This window comes from Hippoglossus stenolepis, chromosome 5, assembly GCF_022539355.2.
Source record: "Hippoglossus stenolepis isolate QCI-W04-F060 chromosome 5, HSTE1.2, whole genome shotgun sequence".
NCBI classification, from domain to species: domain Eukaryota; kingdom Metazoa; phylum Chordata; class Actinopteri; order Pleuronectiformes; family Pleuronectidae; genus Hippoglossus; species Hippoglossus stenolepis.
This window is the reverse complement of record NC_061487.1, coordinates 28,815,623-28,835,287: the sequence shown is the minus strand read 5'-3', so window position 1 is coordinate 28,835,287 and position 19,665 is coordinate 28,815,623. Positions and strand designations below refer to the sequence as shown.

At 50.2% G+C, this 19,665-nt stretch overlaps 1 protein-coding gene across 1 annotated transcript in view; it reads right to left on the bottom strand.

The window, feature by feature from the left end:
• Positions 1-1,535: 1,535 nt before the first annotated feature.
• Positions 1,536-19,665, bottom strand: part of LOC118110204 (zinc finger C3H1 domain-containing protein) — a 19,933-nt gene continuing 1,803 nt past the window's right edge. The window contains 35 exon segments of the mRNA XM_035157882.2: positions 1,536-2,294; positions 2,565-2,627; positions 2,971-3,010; positions 3,096-3,197; positions 3,285-3,385; positions 3,691-3,841; positions 3,919-4,023; positions 4,203-4,310; positions 4,420-4,514; positions 4,734-4,932; positions 5,072-5,177; positions 5,269-5,506; positions 7,843-8,031; positions 8,309-8,495; positions 8,579-8,756; positions 9,395-9,523; positions 9,604-9,705; positions 9,805-9,926; positions 10,005-10,136; positions 11,531-11,640; positions 11,770-12,390; positions 13,602-13,730; positions 13,805-13,979; positions 14,222-14,362; positions 14,450-14,568; positions 14,775-14,912; positions 15,004-15,162; positions 15,666-15,796; positions 15,799-15,856; positions 16,212-16,306; positions 16,392-16,515; positions 16,700-16,911; positions 17,025-17,457; positions 17,544-17,734; positions 18,060-18,461. Coding sequence (XP_035013773.2) covers positions 2,175-2,294; positions 2,565-2,627; positions 2,971-3,010; positions 3,096-3,197; positions 3,285-3,385; positions 3,691-3,841; positions 3,919-4,023; positions 4,203-4,310; positions 4,420-4,514; positions 4,734-4,932; positions 5,072-5,177; positions 5,269-5,506; positions 7,843-8,031; positions 8,309-8,495; positions 8,579-8,756; positions 9,395-9,523; positions 9,604-9,705; positions 9,805-9,926; positions 10,005-10,136; positions 11,531-11,640; positions 11,770-12,390; positions 13,602-13,730; positions 13,805-13,979; positions 14,222-14,362; positions 14,450-14,568; positions 14,775-14,912; positions 15,004-15,162; positions 15,666-15,796; positions 15,799-15,856; positions 16,212-16,306; positions 16,392-16,515; positions 16,700-16,911; positions 17,025-17,457; positions 17,544-17,734; positions 18,060-18,461 — 5,705 coding nt within the window. The 3' untranslated portion in view covers positions 1,536-2,174.

Below are 19,665 nucleotides of genomic sequence, written 5' to 3'. Positions count from 1 at the left end.
GTGGACCTACGTTCAGACCCTCACCATCCACGTACAGAGCAAATCTGAACCTCCCCTTTGTTTATAGAACCCTGGAGAACGTTGTCTCTAATCAGCTGTGAGAGTTTCATGTTAGCTCCTCTCCTGTGGAATCATCTCAGCTTCAGTTCTGGAGGCAGACTCCCTCTCTGAGTTTACGATTCAAACCTTCCCTTATGATAAAGTTGTAGTTCGAGCTGGTCCAGGTTTGTCTTGGACCTTAGTTCTGCTGCTGTAGGTCTAGAATGTCTGGGACATGTGACACATGGAGCTTCTCTTTCCTCTTCATCACATTAATGTCTCATTCTATTCTTTTTAATATATATTATGTCAAGGCTCTTTACATAATCGAGGCTTTATTATTGTTGTTGCTATCATTAATAACATCTTTACACAGAAACTAGTCTGAAACCTGATATTGCTCCTGGTCATCCCCCCCCTCCCTGTCTGTCCAGTTAAAGACTTTTTTCTCTCTCAGTCGTCAGAGCTGCTCATTGTTGGTTTCTCTATCATTTTTAAGGTCTTGACCTTCTATGTAAAGAGCCTTGAGTTAATATAGAATATGATTTGATGTTATACAAATAAAACTGAACATTATAGAGAAACCAACAGTTCCCACAATGAGCAGCTCTGAGAGAAAAGAAGACGAGTTCTGTGTCGACCTCATCGACACGTTACCGACTCAACTTCTTCTTCAGTGTTTATCGATCCAGATCCAGGCTGCAGCCACATCCTGCTGTCAGCTGATGGTGGATTCTAGTCACATGACTTAGAAAATCTAACCACTGAGCTTTTCTTCTGTATAAATACTTTAAACATTCACACTTTCCTTTCTCTCGTCCTGGGACGGATCCTCACTGTTCTGATCTGTGTAAACATGAGACTATATAAATAAAATGTGATTGACACATTTGGTTTAATGAGCCTCTTGTTTCCTGGTGAAAACTCTGATATCACATCTGCGTCATTTCCAGATGTGACTGATTTCTTCAACAACACATTTCTCTGTGATTCATCAGTTTAAATTAAGACCATGTAACAGTTACTGATCAACAGCGCCCCCTGCAGACACGCATGGTGATTAACTGTCGGTCTCGGTGTCTGATGAAATGATTTTAATGTAAAAACAAAGTGAATCAATGTGTTGAACTGACACACATGCACACTGGATATTACCCATGATCCTCTGCTTCCTGACCCTGAAGAGCTGCTGCTGTAACAAATCCACCAAACTGTTCAGAATTCTTCATGTTTCCTGCTTCATGTTGAAGTTTCCTGCTGAATCTTGGAGATAAACTCGGGTTTTTAATAACTTCAGAGTGTTTTTAACTGATCTCAGTTCAGCTTCACTCTTCACCTGGAGCTGGTTGTGACAGTTGAAGCTGACTCTCAGTCAGTTCTTCTCACAGGAGATGGAACCCACTCAGCAGAGTCACAGAGAACAGACGCTCAGGGAGAGAAGGAGGAAACTTTCTCATGTTCACACTCACACATCAGAGGAAAAAACACTCAGACTCTTTTTGTTTAGAAAATAATTTAATAACATTTGAATCCAACAGAAACACCAGCAGGAGGCGCTCTCCTCCTTGCTAATACTCTAATGATTTTATGGCAGAAACAAACCAAAAGGACAAATTTCACATCGGATCACGTTGGCGAGTCACTTGTGTGTTTAAAGGTGGAAGCCGCCGCCGCCGCCGCTCAGCGTGGATCAGTCTCAGTCACTCACAGAAAATACTACACAGGCAGCAGCTGGATCAATAATCACTAATTACTTTGATCACTTTAACAAAATAAAAGTCTTCTTTTTCCTCTGGGACACAAAAAGACAACGTGCAGCAGTGGGGTAGTGGGGTGGTGGGGGGGTCAAACACAGCCCCCCGCCCCCCAGATGAGTTAAAAATAAAAGGAGGGAAAATGAATCCAAATGAAAAGAGAGAAACAGAAGAAGGGAGGACATGAAGAGAGACACCGTCCCTCTGCTCGATACTTACGTTCAGACATTATCTCGTCTCACGCCATGAGCACACCAGACGTCCTGCAGGGGGCGCAGCCACCAAGTCTGTCTTACCTCGTCTGTCTCATTCAATCCTCTGCAGCCAATCAGCTGCTTTCTTTTTACTGCTGACGATGAGAGTCCGTCACAGCTGATGACATCACTGATCTCCTCCCTGCGCTTGACCCACAACTAAACTCACGCCCACTTGACCACAGCGGTCGACGAGTCTCTTTAACCTAGAAGAGGCGGCGCCCTGAGCCGCCTCAAACAGCAGGCGCTGCAGGGAGGAGAGGAGGGGTCAGCAGGGGAACACACGTGTTCATATGTTTTTAACATGTTTGATAACAAACACGGATCATGTGACTCACACTGATGTCAGAATTACTGTGTGACCACAAACATCTACAGTCACATGACATCATGTGATCAGCACCAGACACCGAGTGAAAACCGGAGCATAGACATGTGTTTGCGTGTGTGATTACACGTGTGTTGACGCGTGTTTACGTGTGATGAGTGTTCAAGAGGAAGTGAAGGTGTGAATTACATGTTTCCACAGGGCGGCACAGAGAGGAAGGTTCTGAAGAGCCTGATGATAGAGGAGTCGCACCTACAAAAATAAAATTAAATTACAATTAAATAAGGATTAAAATAAATAAAATGTAATACAAAATAAAATTCAATAAAATAGAATAGAATAAAAATACACAAAATAAAATGAAAATAAAAATTTAACTGAACCCAAATAACAATAAATGATCAAAGTCAGGTTTAGTGGTGACGACATCTCACAAACACACACATTATCTAAAGCGTTACATGTTACAGTGGATGGAGAGAAACATCCTGCAGGGGAACAGATAAGATTCATCATCATCAGTAACTTCACACGTTTCAATAGTTTTACAGGAAACTGGTGTAACTCTGTTAGCGTTCCTCCGTCACTCACTCACCTCACATGACTCCTGGAGCTCCGTCTCCATGGCGATCGCTCTATACGCACACACATCAACACATTTCAGTTCAGTTGAAAGGATTTTTATTATAAATCAAATGACACACACACACACACTCTTACATTTTCCAGTGCGTTAAACTCTTTGGAAAGTTACTCGTCAACATCCGAGTCTGAAACTTCACATGTTCAATGTTTCCATCCTGCCACTCGACAAACAGCAACCTGAGAAAACAACAGAGCAGACACACAACTGACACACAACTGACACACATCACACCGCAGAGTCTGTGTGAGTGTGTGTGTGTGTACCTTAGGCTCAGTTCAGTGTTGGTGGGCATGGCGTATCTCAGTCTCTCCAGCACAGGTGCATGCTGGGACTGTGGCAGACGGTTCAGATAAAGAGTCACCACCTGTCAGACATGAACAGATGCTCATGAGCAAGGCACTGGTCCTGTATGTGTGTTAGTACTGAGAGGTCCCTCAGGATTACATCACATCCAACAAGATTTTAACCATTAAACACTTTATTATAGATTTTTTGCATGTTTAAAAAAAACTGGGGTTAGGGTTAAAAAAAACTTCTGTTCATTTGCCCACAGACGGCCCACAGACGGCCCAATCTCCTGCTGTGTTCACACCTCCTCCAGAGAAACTGGAGAATCTCCAGAGTTCAGTGCAGGTCTGAAAGCAGCTCGACAGACAGCGGCTCACTGACCTGGTTGTGGAAGCGGTAGCAGTTCCAGAACTCTGCTGGGTTGAAGGGAAGCTCCAGTCGAGAGGGGACGGTGCTCAGACAGCGGTGCACCAGATGTGAGAATTGTCTGGATGGAGCACAGCTCTGCTGACTGCAGCTGAACATCAGGTAACTGACAACAGGAAACAGCCACATGTCAAAGGTCATTCAGCTCCAATCTAACACCTGTGCTAATCTGCAGAAACTCACTCCAGCCACAGGGTGTGCAGCTCCTCCAGCTGCAGGGGGGATCCCAGCGCTCTCTCGAAGGCGTCCATCGTCTGCTCCACAGAACCGTGCAGCCACTGCCAGCGACTGAACAATTGCACAACGTCACAATTTCACCTCAGAGAGCGACACAACTACAAAGCTCAGGAAACTGCAGCGACACGGTGAATGGTCATCCTTCAGAAAAACTGATGATTCTGTTTTATCTAAAATGATTATGTCAATGCTACACACACAGACACACACACACACACACACACACACACCAGTGAATGAGGTGCAGGTAGGGCGTCTGCTGGTTGAGTTGCTCCTGAAGATCCTTTTTGACAATGGGACTTCTCAGAAGCTCCTCGCTGGGAAAACCAAGGATGTGACTGAAGGAAAAAAGACGGAAGAAACTAACTTGCACTCGTCTGACTTCACATGCTCAACATGTTTAATCATCAACATCATGATTTCAGTCCACAGCTTGAATCAATGTACCGGAGAACATCCACAGGTTTCTTCTGACTCTGTTCGTCCTCGCAGAGCGACAAGATGAACCCTCGGAACAGAGGAGCGACGGCACTTGACTTCTCCTGTGGAAAAACCAACATGGACACGCTCTGTCCTTAAAGTGACAACAAATGGAACATGGCAACATTCATATGGAACACAGAGGGAGGAGTTTCAGTATTTATCCAAATATTTTCAGGTAATATTGTTGTATATTTTTCTCTGATTTTAGTTTTAACCAACCTGAAGAATTCATGCTAAGGTTTGATTGCAAAACAAACCACATCAACATCTGAGCTCACCTGAGTCATGAGGAACTTGCAGGAGTGATAGAAGACTTCGGCGTTGTTGGGACACTCGGCCAGAGCGTGCAGCCACATGCTGACCGCCTGATCGCTGTTTCCTTTCCTGATGTGGAGGTCGGCCAAAGCGTCTCGCAGAGCGCAGGACTCAGGACAGAGCTCCAGCAGAGACTCACACAGAACAACAGCCTCGTCGTACCTGCAGCGATGAAATTATGTAATGTTCAGCAGGTCGACAAGCAGAAAAGCATTTCTTTAAAACAACGTGGATGATGGAGGGAAGGTTAAAAAGCAGTTTCGGAGTTCAGTCCCAGTTTAAACCGGCAGCAGCCGCTCACCTCTGCAGCAGTTTGTTGAGGATGATGAGGTTGTTGTGAAGAGGCAGACAAGCCAGCGTCCTCTCGCTCTGTGACAGAGACTTGTCGGTGCACCGATGGATGGCATCTGAGGAGTGAAACACCAAACTGAGACCTGAACAAGAACCTCGGTGACTCGTCCCCCCTGACCACCCCCAGTGGGCCTCTAGCCTCTGTACCTTGAAAGAGAGCGATGAGGATGTCGAGTGGCGTGCTGATGTCCTGTGGTGATCTCCACGGCAGCAGGAAGGACTCTCTGCTGACCAATCTGGACGGACCGGACTCGGCCGGGTCACAAAGGCTGGACGGCAGCCGGTCGAACTCCGTCAGGTGGATGTAGGAGAGCCACACCAGCGCCCGGTCTTTGGCGATCAGGTGGTCGGCAATACTCCGCTCATCAGCTGATTTCAAAGCATTCTAAAAAACACAAAAACCTTCAGTTATAGAGACGGAGCTCTGATCTCAGAGCGTCTGGATTCACACGTGACTCAGATCGTTGACCGTGCAGTAACCATGGTAACCAGACTAATCGATGAAGCTCTGAGCTGCAGCAGCTGTGATCACATGAAATTAGAATGTAGCGATAGAGGGAGAGAAAGAGACGGGTGAGAGAGGTGAGACGGGTCAGACGGGTGAGAGAGGTCAGACGGGTGAGAGAGGTGAGACGGGTGAGACAGGTCAGACGGGTGAGAGAGGTCAGACGGGTGAGAGAGGTCAGACGGGTGAGAGAGGTGGGTCAGAGGTCAGGCGGGTGAGACAGGTCAGGGGTGAGAGAGGTGAGCGGGTGAGAGGTGGGAGGTGAGGAGGTCAGACGGGTGAGAGGTGGGGTGAGACAGGTCAGGCGAGAGAGCGGTGAGACAGGTCAGACAGGGAGAGAGGTAGACGGGTGAGAGAGGTGAGACAGGTCAGGCGGTCAGGCGGGTGAGACAGGTGAGGCGTGAGACAGGTCAGACGGTGAACAGGTCAGACGGGTGAGACAGGTCAGACGGGTGAGACAGGTCAGACGGGTGAGACAGGTCAGACGGGTGAGACAGGTCAGACGGGTGAGACAGGTCAGACGGGTGAGACAGGTCAGACAGGTGGGAGGTAGCGGGTGAGAGAGGTCAGGCGGGTGAGACAGGTCAGGCGGGTGAGGCGGGTCAGACGGGTGAGACGGGTCAGCGGGTGAACAGGTCAGGCGGGTGAGAGCAGGCGGTGAGGCGGGGGTCAGGCGGGTGAGACAGGTCAGGCGGGTGAGACAGGTCAGACGGGTGGACAGGTCAGACGGTGAGAGGTCAGGCGGGTGAGACGGGTCAGACAGGTGAGACAGGTCAGACGGGTGAGACAGGTCAGGCGGGTGAGACAGGTCAGACGGGGGGAGGTCAGGCGGGTGAGACAGGTCAGGCGGGTGAGACAGGTCAGACGGGTGAGAGAGGTGGAGAGAGGTGAGACGGGTGAGACAGGTCAGACGGGTGAGAGAGGTCAGACGGGTGAGAGAGGTGAGACGGGTGAGACAGGTCAGACGGGTGAGAGGTCAGACGGGTGAGACAGGTCAGACGGGAGACAGGTAGACAGGTGAGAGAGGTGAGACGGGTGAGACAGGTCAGACGGGTGAGAGGTAGACAAGGTCAGACGGGTGAGAGAGGTGAGACGGGTGAGACAGGTCAGACGGGTGAGAGAGGTGAGACGGGTGAGAGAGGTGAGACGGGTGAGAGAGGTGAGACGGGTGAGAGAGGTAGACGGGTGAGAGAGGTGAGACGGGTGAGAGAGGTGAGACGGGTGAGAGAGGTCAGACGGGTGAGAGAGGTCAGACGGGTGAGAGAGGTGAGACGGGTGAGACAGGTCAGACGGGAAGGTCAGACGGGTGAGAGGCTGGGTATGGCAGACGGGTGAGAGAGGTCAGACGGGTGAGACAGGTCAGCGGTGAGAGAGGTGAGACGGGTGAGACAGGTCAGACGGGTGAGAGAGGTGAGACGGGTGAGAGAGGTCAGGGTGAGAGGGCAGACGGTGAGACAGGTCAGACGGTGAGAGTGAGACGGTGAACAGGTCAGACGGGTGAGAGGTGGGAGAGAGGTGAGACGGGTGAGAGAGGTCAGACGGGTGAGACAGGTCAGCGGTGAGAGAGAGACGGGTGAGAGAGGTGAGACGGGTGAGACAGGTCAGACGGGTGAGAGAGGTCAGACGGTGAGAGAGGTGCGGTGAGAGAGGTGAGGAGAGGTCAGACGGGTGAGAGAGGTCAGACGGGTGAGAGAGGTGAGCGGGTGAGACAGGTCAGACGTGAGACAGGTCAGACGGGTGAGACAGGTCAGACGGGTTAGACAGGTCAGACGGGTGGAGGACGGGGGGTGGGGTGAGACGGTCAGACGGGTGAGAGAGGTCAGACGGGTGAGACAGGTCAGACGGGTGAGACAGGTCAGGTGCAGGTGAGACGGGTACGGTGAGACAGGTCAGACGGGTGAGACAGGTCAGACGGGTGAGACAGGTCAGACGGGTGAGACAGGTGAGACAGGTCAGACGGGTGAGAGAGGTGAGACGGGTGAGACAGGTCAGACGGGTGAGAGAGGTCAGACGGGTGAGACAGGTGAGACGGGTGAGACAGGTCAGACGGGTGAGAGAGGTCAGACGGGTGAGACAGGTCAGACAGGTGAGACAGGTCAGACGGGTGAGACAGGTCAGACGGGTGAGACGGGTGAGACAGGTCAGACGGGTGAGACAGGTCAGACGGGTGAGACAGGTCAGACGGGTCAGACGGGTGAGGGCTCGCCGAGCGTCACCTGTAAGATGGCCAGCGCGCTCTCCATCCTGCCGGTGAACAGGTTGAGCTGGACTCTGTAGAGCAGAGCCTCCATCAGCTGGAAGGACAGTTTGTCTGTGAGTCGTGACGACGCCTCCGTCAGCAGGAAGTGCAGCAGACGGTCACAGACATAGTCCCGCCCCTCGAACGAGCTCTCCAGGTTCAGGTACTGCAGGAGGAGCAGAGGTCATTTCATTTCTTTTATTAGTCCATCACCATGGAAACATTCTAGACTTGAACAAGGCGAAATGATGGATTTTGGTTACAGGAACACACCTGGACATCGTACACGGGTAAATCTCACACATCCGCCGATGACAGACAGGTGAGTCACATGATTACAGATTTTAATCTACACAATGTGGACGTTGTCTTTCTAGAATATTCGGGACAGGAGCTGTGGTGGGACGACACAGCGGGAACCACTGGATGATTTCAGCACTTACGTTCCACCACACTCTGTAGTCGGGGGCGTGCTCCACAGCCATCTCACACATCTCCTGCACCTCCTCCCTGCTGCCTCGTCTGGAGAACAGAGACAGGTAGTGGCTCCACACCTCCGGGTCGTCACAGTTACTTTCCAGAGCACGAGACAGCGTGTTGAGGGCGGCCTCCAAACTCTCGCCCGCAGACCTGCAGACAAACACACATCAGCACATTGTGGCTGTGACACAATACGAGCTGGAGCGTGACGCTGCCGTCGTCTGGTGACGTACGTTTCACTCTGACTCAGGTACTTAAAAGCCAGTTTGATCCACAGCTGAGTGTCTCCAGGATTCTCCAGGACGCTGCTCTCCAGGTTCGATATGTCGTCCGTCTCACTGTCAAAGTAACGCTTGTCGTCTGACGTGATGCACACGTCTGCAGCAGAGTGGCTGATCTTAGTGCGGTCGTCTGTATGAACACAAACAGTCACGAGTGATTCACCTGCTGCAGAACAAAGTGAAGAACATCTTCTACCTGTGATCTCTGGACAGACTAGAATAGTGTTCAAACACCATCTATAAATAACTTCATAAACGTGATCGTCTGTTTGTGACGAGCACACACAAGTTTGTACTTCTGTCTTAGTGAGGACACTCAAGTACAGGAACACACACACACACACAATACTTTTATTTATTGATTTGCTTGTATGTGGTTTATCTGATTTATGTTTGATGTATTTAGGGATATTTTATTATTTTAATTCTTATTCAAATGTCAGAATGAATATTCTTACAATTAAAAGTTCATTGCTTATTGAAAGGTTGTACTTCAATTATTATATTTATATTAGTGGTATAAAATGGTTTCAGAATGATTATTAATTATAGTATTTTCTGGGACAATATATCAACCAAATGTGTTTTCATGACAGTCCCCTTAATATTTTGAATAATGCAGCGAGTGAGATGTTTGCTTTCTCAGTTATAATAAAAATTTCTTTCATATCCAAGCAAAATTGGTATTAATATATTAATAAATATCCTGAACTGAATGAATATTGAATGAAATTGGAAATCAAACTTGTGAATGTAATCGATTCTCACCGGATCTTCCAGGTGTGATGTTTCCGGGTGCGGCTTCGTGCTCGCTGTCGTCTTCAGGGCCAAGGCCAGTCTGTACCGACGGCTTCGGCCTCCACCTCCTCACGTCTTTACACGTGGTGAACGGAGGAACTGAAAAACAAGAAGAGCCCAGAGGTCAGATGAAAAGAAACGACATGTGATGACGAGTGAGAGAAAAAGAGGTGACAAACCGTGTCGTTTGCTCTCGTTGACTTTGCTGACGAGGAGGACGGCCTTTTGATCGACGCCCATCCGATCTTTGTTTGTGCCAAACAGCTTCTTAATGTATTTCTCTACAACCACAGATAAACACATTAAACTCTGACTGAAGACGCGGTGCATCGATATACTGACAGGAATTCATTCCTCTGGGGTTAGGGTTAGGTTGTCACCTGTGGCGATACCGACGTCGTCGTCCGAGCTGCTCTCGGAACAGCCAATCAGAGACAAACTGTACGACAGAATATCCTGGAAGAGTTGGTTGGCCGTAAGAGAGCAGTTTCTCATGTGCTGCCTGCAGGGGGAGACAGAGACGTTAGACAGCACAGAGACCACGCACACAGACAATCACCAACTCCGTCCAAACACTAACCATCTGCAGTCGTCGTCGTTGCAGGTTCCTGTGAGATCGAACCGACAGAAGCACTTCCTGGGCTCGATGGCGTTGCTGTACGTGACAGAGCTCAGCGATAACTTCTCCTTGGTCCTGTAATACGGACTGAACCTGACACACACAACAGCGCCATCTGTATTTCAAACGGTCGCTCACTTCAGTGTCAGCAAATAAATCATAATCACAGTTATTGTCATGACAACACCAACGCCCCCTCAGCAGACAAGATAGACGCATATTCAACTTCAGTCAAAGTGATTGTGTGTCATCAGTGTGCTGCGTGTCGTCAGAGTGCTGCGTGTCGTCAGTGTGGTGCGTGGCGTCAGAGTGCTGCGTGGCGTCAGAGTGCTGCGTGGCGTCAGAGTGCTGCGTGGCGTCAGTGTGCTGCGTGTCGCCAGTGTGGTGCGTGGCGTCAGAGTGCTGCGTGTCGTCAGAGTGCTGCGTGGCGTCAGAGGGCTGCGGGCGGCAGAGTGCTGAGTGGCGTCAGAGTGCTGCGTGTCGCCAGTGTGCTGCGTGGCGCCAGTGTGCTGTGTGCCGGCAGAGTGCTGCGTGGCGTCAGTGCTGCGTGCGTGCGTCAGAGTGCTGCGTGGCGTCAGAGTGCTGCGTGGCGTCAGAGTGCTGCGTGGCGTCAGAGTGCTGCGTGGCGTCAGAGTGCTGCGTGGCGTCAGAGTGCTGCGTGTGCGTCAGTGTGCTGCGTGGCGTCAGAGTGCTGCGTGGCGTCAGTGTGGTGCGTGTCGTCAGAGTGCTGCGTGTCGTCAGAGTGCTGCGTGTCGTCAGAGTGTTGCGTGGCGTCAGAGTGCTGCGTGGGCGTCAGTGTGCTGCGTGTCGTCAGCGAGTGCTGCGTGGCGTCAGAGTGCTGCGTGGCGTCAGTGTGCTGCGTGTCGTCAGAGTGTCGCCAGTGTGCTGCGTGTTGCGTGTCATCAGTGTGCTGCGTGTCGTCAGAGTGGCGTCAGTGTGCTGCGTGTCGTCAGTGTGCTGCGTGTCGTCAGTGTGTTGCGTGTCGCCAGTGTGCTGCGTGTTGCGTGCGTCAGTGTGCTGCGTGTCGTCAGAGTGGCGTCAGTGTGCTGCGTGTTGCGTGTCGTCAGTGTGCTGCGTGTCGTCAGTGTGTTGGGCAGTGTCGTGGGAAGGCGCGCGCCAGAGTGTCGCCAGTGTGCTGCGTGTCGCCAGTGTGTTGCGTGTCGCCAGTGTGTTGCATGTCGTCAGAGTGTCGCCAGAGTGCGTGTCGCCAGTGTGCTGCGTGTCTTCAGAGTGTCGTTAGTGTGCTGCGTGTCGTCAGTGTGTTGCGTGTCGTCAGTGTGTTGCATGTCGTCAGAGTGTCGTCAGAGTGCTGCGTGTCGTCAGAGTGTCGTCAGTGTGCTGCGTGTTGTCAGTGTGCTGGTGTGGCGTCGTCAGTGTGCTGCGTGTTGTCAGTGTGTTGCGTGTCGTCAGTGTGCTGCGTGTCGTCAGTGTGTTGCGTGTCGTCAGTGTGCTGCGTGTCTTCAGAGTGTCGTTAGTGTGCTGTCTACCTATACGACTTGAAAACCAGTAGTGGACTGTGGTACGGTCCAAAGGGAACAGGTTTCAGTTCTGGACTTCCTAACGGACTTGATGTCGTGTCAACCTCCATAGAAACCGCCTGCAGTGACAGAAGAATACGTCACAGAGGAACAACCACCACGTGCTTACTCTGGTTCTATCATCTGTAACATGATCATTTTGAAAGATAAAAAGCAGCTGCAGTTCTAATTGGAACATCTTCTTTCACCTGTCCACTGGGGGCGTTGTCAATGTGCTGTCCCAGTTTGTGCAGCTCGCTCTTCAGCAGCTCTCCGAGCCGCGCCTGCTGCCGGTGCCGGAGCTTCAGAGCATCCAGGTCCAGCCCCGTAAGCATCTCTGCAGGAGCCTCGCAGCTGCTCGAAGTCTTGGCAGGTTTGGAGCTGCTGTCTTTAGCTGGTGTGGAGCTCAGCTGTTCCAGGTTGGGTTTCGTGAAAGAGCAGCTGGACTGACGGAGCGAGTGGCGACGGGGGCCTCTAGCAGCAGTGGCGGCAGCAGGTGTAGGTGCAGGTTCTGGTTCGTCAACCTCAGCTACGTCTTCGCTGTCTAGTGTGAGTTTGTCCTGGGTGAGGTCGTGCAGGGAAGGCTGGGGAAGAGGGAAGGGACTGGAGGGGGGTGGGATCTGGGCCTGCGGGTCCGGAGGGGTGGGGGCTCGTGCTGGCGGCTCTGACGGGACTCCCTTGTGACGCAGCGCCTGGGCCTCCTTCAGCCTCTGGATCTTCAGAGCGTATTCAGACTCCAGCTGCTGCAGCCACTGCTTCTGAGCGATCAGCTCAGCAAAGTGACGGTCTGAGCCACGAGGAGCAGCGTCCACCCGCTGCAGTTTACTGAGCTGAGAGGACAGAAGAAGGTTCAGGTCAGTACTCCACACTCACCAACGCCACACCCCCACCATGTGAAAAACAAATCATCAATATGTATCAATAAAAACATAACTATGCAGTTAGCACAAAGATGTCACCACAGACGTACCTTTGAGGATCACTGACTTAATTACATCTCGCACATCATGTTTTCACCTGCCTGTCAGAATTTCACACAAACTAGAGGACAGATTTCCAGAGGTATGTGTGAGACTCATTCAAGTTTTAGATCTGGTGTGTCAGTGTGTGGTTTAATGCTGATTTAGGTGAAGGGACAGATGTGGTGTGAATCAGGATTGTGTACATGTGGATGAAGGGTTAGGGTTAGGTGAAACCAGGTGAGGTTCTGAGTCAGTGTGGTACCTGAGCTTCACTCACTGACCATCTTCTTATTAATTCTGTTATTGGTTTAAGTTCAACATCTACCATACACACCTCGGGAACTACCGCACATCGCGATAGCAGCTACAGTTAGCTTCAGAGCTGCGACCAGTTCAAATCAACCGTCTGTGGACGTCTAACACGTGAGCAACGTAGCATCAGCTAGCTAACAGCTAATGTGAGCTAACAGAGAAAATAGATGCGTCAGTGCCTGGAGATAAAATACGTAGCCAACATTGTGTTTACAATGAAATACGTAACATCGTGCAACAAGATAAAATGTATGTTATGTAGTTATGTTAAATATAAAATACATCACTAACGTGGATGTGTTACCTTATGATAGTTTGAGGTGAAGTCAACAACACGTCATTCAGGGTTAAAGGGAAATTCCACCTAAATATTAAAGCCAGACCCGCCCCCTTAACCAGTATCTAGAGCCCCCCCTTAAACCAGGATCTAAACCCGCCCCCTTAAACCAGGATCTAGACCCAGACCCTGAACCAGGATCTAGACCCGACCCCTAAACCAGTATCTAGACCCCCTTAAACCAGGATCTAGACCCAGACCCCTGAACCAGGATCTAGACCCAGTCCCCTAAACCAGGATCTAGACCCAGACCCTGAACCAGGATCTAGACCCAGACCCCTGAACCAGGATCTAAACCCGCCCCCTTAAACCAGGATCTAGACCCAGTCCCCTAAACCACACTGACCCACCCCGTACGGTCTGGATATTACTCTATGCCCCCCATGTCTGCCTCGTTGGGTTAGGGTTAGGGGGTTAAAAGGTTACTCACAGGGGTTTGGTTGGTGTCTGATTTGCGTTTTGATCCTCGTCCAGCCAGAAGCTGAGCCTGGGCCAGTTCCTGCTCCAGTCTGACAGCCAGACTCTTCTTGATGGACACCCGATGTTCAACACGATGCACCTGCACAGAGCAACAGAGGTCAGAGATCCAGTGTCTCTGGGTGGTGGGTGCAGACTGAACCTTTCGTGGTTCACCTGTTCCTGCAGCTTCTTGAGGAGTGTCTTGTTGGCACTGACGATCTTCTCTGAGGCCTGCAGCTGCTCCCTCAATTTGATGACTTTGGCCTCAGCAACCTTCAGAGACTCTTTCTTCTTCAGCTCCTGCTGCAGCAGATGTCTGAGGACGGCCTCATCTCTCTGCAGCAGCTCCCTGTGACAGGACCAAACCACTTGTTCAGCAGCTGCTCTGTGAGCATGACACTACAGTCACACACATGGACTTCATGGTCTAGGGTGTCATCTTAAGTTAATTTTGCGTCCACCACCCTCAGTCAGTGTAACTCTGTGTATATTAATGCTTCAATCTCGACGAGTTTCTTTCTCTTTCTAGATTTCCTGTATCAGACACTGCTTGCTGACGGATCCCTCCGGCCAGCTGCGCTGACGTCTCACCTGTTCTTGTTGAATCTCTGCTCGGCCTCACTCAGCTTCGCCTCCACTGTCATTCTCGCTGATGGATTGATCACAGACTCGGTCAAAGCAGAGCTGGAGCTCCAAGGACCCTGGTCCTTCAACATCTTCTGCTTTTCTCTGCTGTGAACAGTGAGGAAACATTTCACACTTCAGTCTTTGAAACATCTGGAACATTTCCACAGTGTTTCTAACAAATGTGTTTGGTACCTGGCGATTTCCTCTTTGAGCTGACGGTACTCTGCCTTCTTTGCTTCAGGTAAAGCCTCTGGAGTTCTGACGGGGTTGTTCTCCTTCTCAGATCCTGAGGCTCCTTTAGGCTTCGCTGCCTGGATACACCCGAGACAAGAATTCAAATGTTACAAGTCCAGTGCCCTCAGATACATGTTTTCAAATGTATCGTCCATATAAAGCACAGTTCTCTCATCACAGACTTAAAAAAGGGACTGCCATGTCTACACCTCCAACACTAGTTTAATATTTCAAATATTTTATTTCCCATTGTATTATTCAGCTCCCTGAAAAGGTGTCTGACCTCCACCGTCCTCCTGGCTTCTTTGATCATGAACTCCAGTCCTCCGAACACCGTCTGTGTGGAGCTGCAGGCGTCCACATCTGAGTCACTGTCGTCTGAATCATTGAGCGAAACCACCACCGACTTGTGTCTGGGCAGCTGCAGGAAACAGGACAACGCACACGAGGGTCAGACAAATGGCATGTGGCAGTATTTAGCTATAAAAGCAGACGGGCTGTCAGGGTCTTACCACCAGCGGTGCTCTGGGGGGGTGTCCTCTGGTGAACTTGTTGGTCCGTGGCTGCGACACCGTGTTCAGGCTGACGGTGCTCAGGTTCCCTCTGGGTGGCAGCGGAACACCTCCAGGTGGCTGGCAGCTGGGGGAGGGCGGACCACTGGAGCTCTTCTCCTGGAGACAAGAAGAGTTTTCACAGACATGAGACAGCAGCACCACTTGGTGGTCACAGTAAATAATATAAAAAGTAAATGAATAAAATAAAAGTCAGTCAGTTTAATATTAAATTAGATCAGTGTCTGTTCTAAACCTGCCAGTTTGAAGGGGCTGTTTACAGTTTACCACTGCTGGACTTAGTCCTCAGAACCTGAAGTAAAGACCTAGACTCTGTCCTCAGAACCCTGATGAGTTCCAGCAGTCGCTGCTTCCGCACTGGTCCTCTGTTTATTCAGAGTTTAGTGATATTGAACGTATCACAGGTCCAAATCAAACTACATTCAAAACTGAACTTCACTGGACCCCGAAGTGTGAAGGCGATAAGATGAACGTTCTCCAGATATGAGAGACACAGACACAGAGAGAGACAGACACAGACAGACACACAAATGGAGTACTTCAGTACAGAGGAAAGGCGCCTACGCTAAGCCCCGCCCTCTCGTCTGATTGGTCACACACACCTCGTTCACTGCCACCCTCTTGTTGGCCATGGACATGAGACACGTCTCCCTCAGCAGCATCTCCTCTTCCTCCTCCTCGTCAGCCAATGGAGGTTTGGGGGGGGGCTCCAGCTCGTCTGGTGGAGGGGGGAGGGGGGAGGCGGGGGAGGAAGAGTGGACAAAATGGGGGAGAGGAAAGGCTGAGAGAAATCCTGAAAGAGACAGAGACACGTGTGTTACATGAATGTTCAGAGAACTGACCTGTGCGAGTGCACACTTACTGGGTTTCACATAGAACTGAATAATTAAACTATATCAATGATGATCAAAATATAATTTCAGTATAACTACATTTCAATATTTATGGATATAAAACTTATTGATCAGGTTTCACACAGAACTAGTCAACCTCAGATTTATATAATGTTTGTAAAGATTTGTGACGAGTTTAAATCCTCAGACGAAAAAATCTTCTTCTCATTTATCCTATTTTATCTTGAGACAATTTTTGTCCGAATCATCCATCTCCAGTTTCACGTGTTTGAGGAAGACAGATGAGGAGCGTACCAGTCCGAACTGAGCCGAGTCCGTCACATACAGAGACACCTGAGAGAAACATCCTGCACCGTCAGTGCTGAACGACACGCGTGTTGGAGACGGGACTGAAAAACAAACCACATGATGATGAAGCATTATCAGGAAGAACCAGATTATGAAACAGTCTGACCTTTAGCCTCGTCTGCTCACCTGGTGAACTGGTCTCACTGTCCGTGTCCATCGCCACCTCGTCATAGTTGTCATATTGGTAGAGGTTACCCGAGGTGTCCAGACCCGGTTTACCTGTGGACTTCCTGTGTTCACGATCCCTGGACTGAGGGACGGAGAAACACTTGTTACTGGTTTTAACCAGCTGAGATTGGTCGACTGGTTTCTACAGGTCAACATAGGATTTTGGCATTGATGAAGAGAAACATCTGGAGACCTGACGAGAGTCTGCGCGCGCGCACACACACACACACACACACGCACACACACACACACACACACGCACTCACTTTACTGCGCGTCCTCATCTTTCCTCCCACCAGCTTCATGAAGCGGTTGTACTGCTCGTCCTGGTTGGACAGGTCGCGGATTCTGCGGATTTCCTCCTCTCGTTTGCGTCGTTCGTCCTCGTCCTGCCGTCGTTTCTCCTCCTGCTGTCGCTGCTGCTGCAGTTTCCATGTCCTCAGCTGCTGCTTCCTGAAGGCCTGCTTTGCCACCGAGCCTGAGAGCAGATGTGAGGAAACACAAAAGACAAGGATGAGTTTGTTAACCCGCTTTGACAGAACCGACAACAACACCACCATCGGAAACTCGTGATGTTGGGATTCTTCTCACCTGGACTGATCATCTTCTTGGTCATGTGAGGTTTTCCTGGTGTGCGCCCTCTGTCCTGCAGAGCTTTGGGACCAGGTTTTGGACTCTGTTTGGGTCTGTCTCTCTCTGGGGGTCGGGTGCCGATCTTGGTTCTGTCTCGGTCCCTGTCCAGAGGTTTGGACCTAGCTCTATTCCTCTGTGCAGCGGCAGCAGCAGCAGCAGCAGCAGCAGCAGCAGCAGAGGAAACTGACCTGGTGGTCACTCTCTGTCTGGTGGCAAGGGCGGCCCCGGGGCCGGGGCCAGATTTCTTCTCCTGAGTGGCTCGAGTGATCCGGTCTTTACTCTTCTTCATCACCTGCTGCTCTTTCTGCTGCCACTTCTTACTGGCTGACTGCAGAGCGAGGAGACGCAGCTGCAGCTCTGACAGCTCCTCCTCCTCCACCTTCACCACGGGCTGAGAACAAAACAAAGTCAGACTGAGTTTCAAAAGATCCAGACTCTCACAGCAGTCAGCGAACACACCGGTGATGTCAGTCCCACCTTGTCAGGAGAGACGGCAGAATCCTCGCTGGACGCCGACGACTCTCTGCAGCAGGAGCACATCTTTTTATGTTTGTCCTTCTCGTCTCCGTCGGTTTCTTCGTTGCAGCACGAACAGGTCTTCTCCTCGGCCTCAGGTTCAGGCCTTGGTTCTGTTCCTCCTCCATCTTCTCTCGTTTCTTCTTCTTCACCTGGAAAAACCACACAGCTCAAACACAACTCCAGCTTTACGATCCTGTCACTTTGTTCTTCTGAAGATTAAAACTCTGATCTCAGGACGTTTCCTCCAAACTAAGATCAATGAAAAATCATTGATTTGAGTTAAATCACCAGTTTAGCAATACTCAAAACTTTTGCTGATGAATTGAAATCTTGAGACGCTGATTTGATTTATTTTAATGTTGTTTAATGAACCAGCGTCTGAATCGTGGTAGTATATTTCTGTCTTTGTAACTTTCGCCTGAAAGTGATAGATTATCAGAATAATTTTTACTAAGTTGACATTTTATTTCTCACCCTGTTTCTCTGCCCCGCCCCCTCTGCCTGCCTCGCTCTGTTTGTCCTTCAGCTCGTCCAGGAGAGCGGGAGCCGGAAGTTTCTGACGCAATGGTTTGATGTTGAACGCCTGGAACACCTTCCTCTCCAGCTCCGATGCCTCCTCGCCTCCTGCCAGACTATGAGCCGCCTCAGGCTCTGGTCTGGTCTCCGTGATACTGGCCGTGTGGTCGGGGACGTCCTCTCTGGCGGGCGAGGCTTTGGGCTCCAGGGCCATGGTCTCCTCTTTGCGGATACACTCCAGCTCCAGCTGAATCTGCTTGTACTTGGACAGAAGGTCCTCGAAGGATTCGTCAACATTGTTCTCTGCTTTGGAAACAGAGTGAGTCGCTTTCCTCGTCTGGTTCCTGCCCTGAAGCTTCTCTGAGAAAAACATCAAGGACGGACTAACATGATGATTTTCACGTGGTCACCCTGAAAATGTTAGAACCATTTTACCTTCTTTCTTCAAGACGTTAACTCTCAAGTCACAACATGAAGTCAAACATCCAATTATTTTAATCAAATTAAACACACGTGGTTCACTGAGCCGCTGGAGCCATTATAATGAGTGGATGTGTTTAAACTGTAGAGGTCAGAGGTCGTCAGCTGAGTCCTTTATATGTGATGTGGTGAAAACAAAGATGTGTATCTAAGAAACACCTGAATGGGTTAGTGGTCAGATCTCATTCACATCACACCTGATCCAGACCACTTACACCTGAACACATCACACCAGATCCAGACCACTTACACCTGAACACATCACACCAGATCCAGACCACTTACACCTGAACACATCCAGACCGCATCACACCAGATCCAGACCACTTACACCTGAACACATCACACCAGATCCAGACCACTTACACCTGAACACATCCATACACCAGATCCAGACCACTTACACCTGAACACATCCAGACCACATCACACCAGATCCAGACCACTTACACCTGAACACGTCCAGACCACTTACACCTGAACACGTCCAGACCACTTACACCTGAACACATCCAGACCACTTACACCTGAACACCTCCAGACCGCATCACATCAGATCCAGACCACTTACACCTGAACACATCACACCAGATCCATACCACTTACACCTGAACACATCCAGACCGCATCACATCAGATCCAGACCACTTACACCTGAATGGGTTAGTGGTCAGATCTCATTCACATCACACCTGATCCAGACCACTTACACCTGAACACGTCCAGACCACTTACACCTGAACACATCCAGACCACTTACACCTGAACACCTCCAGACCGCATCACACCAGATCCATACCACTTACACCTGAACACATCCAGACCGCATCACACCAGATCCATACCACTTACACCTGAACACATCCAGACCGCATCACATCAGATCAGACCACTTACACCTGAACACATCACACCAGATCCATACCACTTACACCTGAACACATCCAGACCGCATCACATCAGATCCAGACCACTTACACCTGAACACATCACAGATCCAGACCACTTACACCTGAACACATCCAGACCGCATCACACCAGATCCAGACCACTTACACCTGAACACGTCCAGACCACTTACACC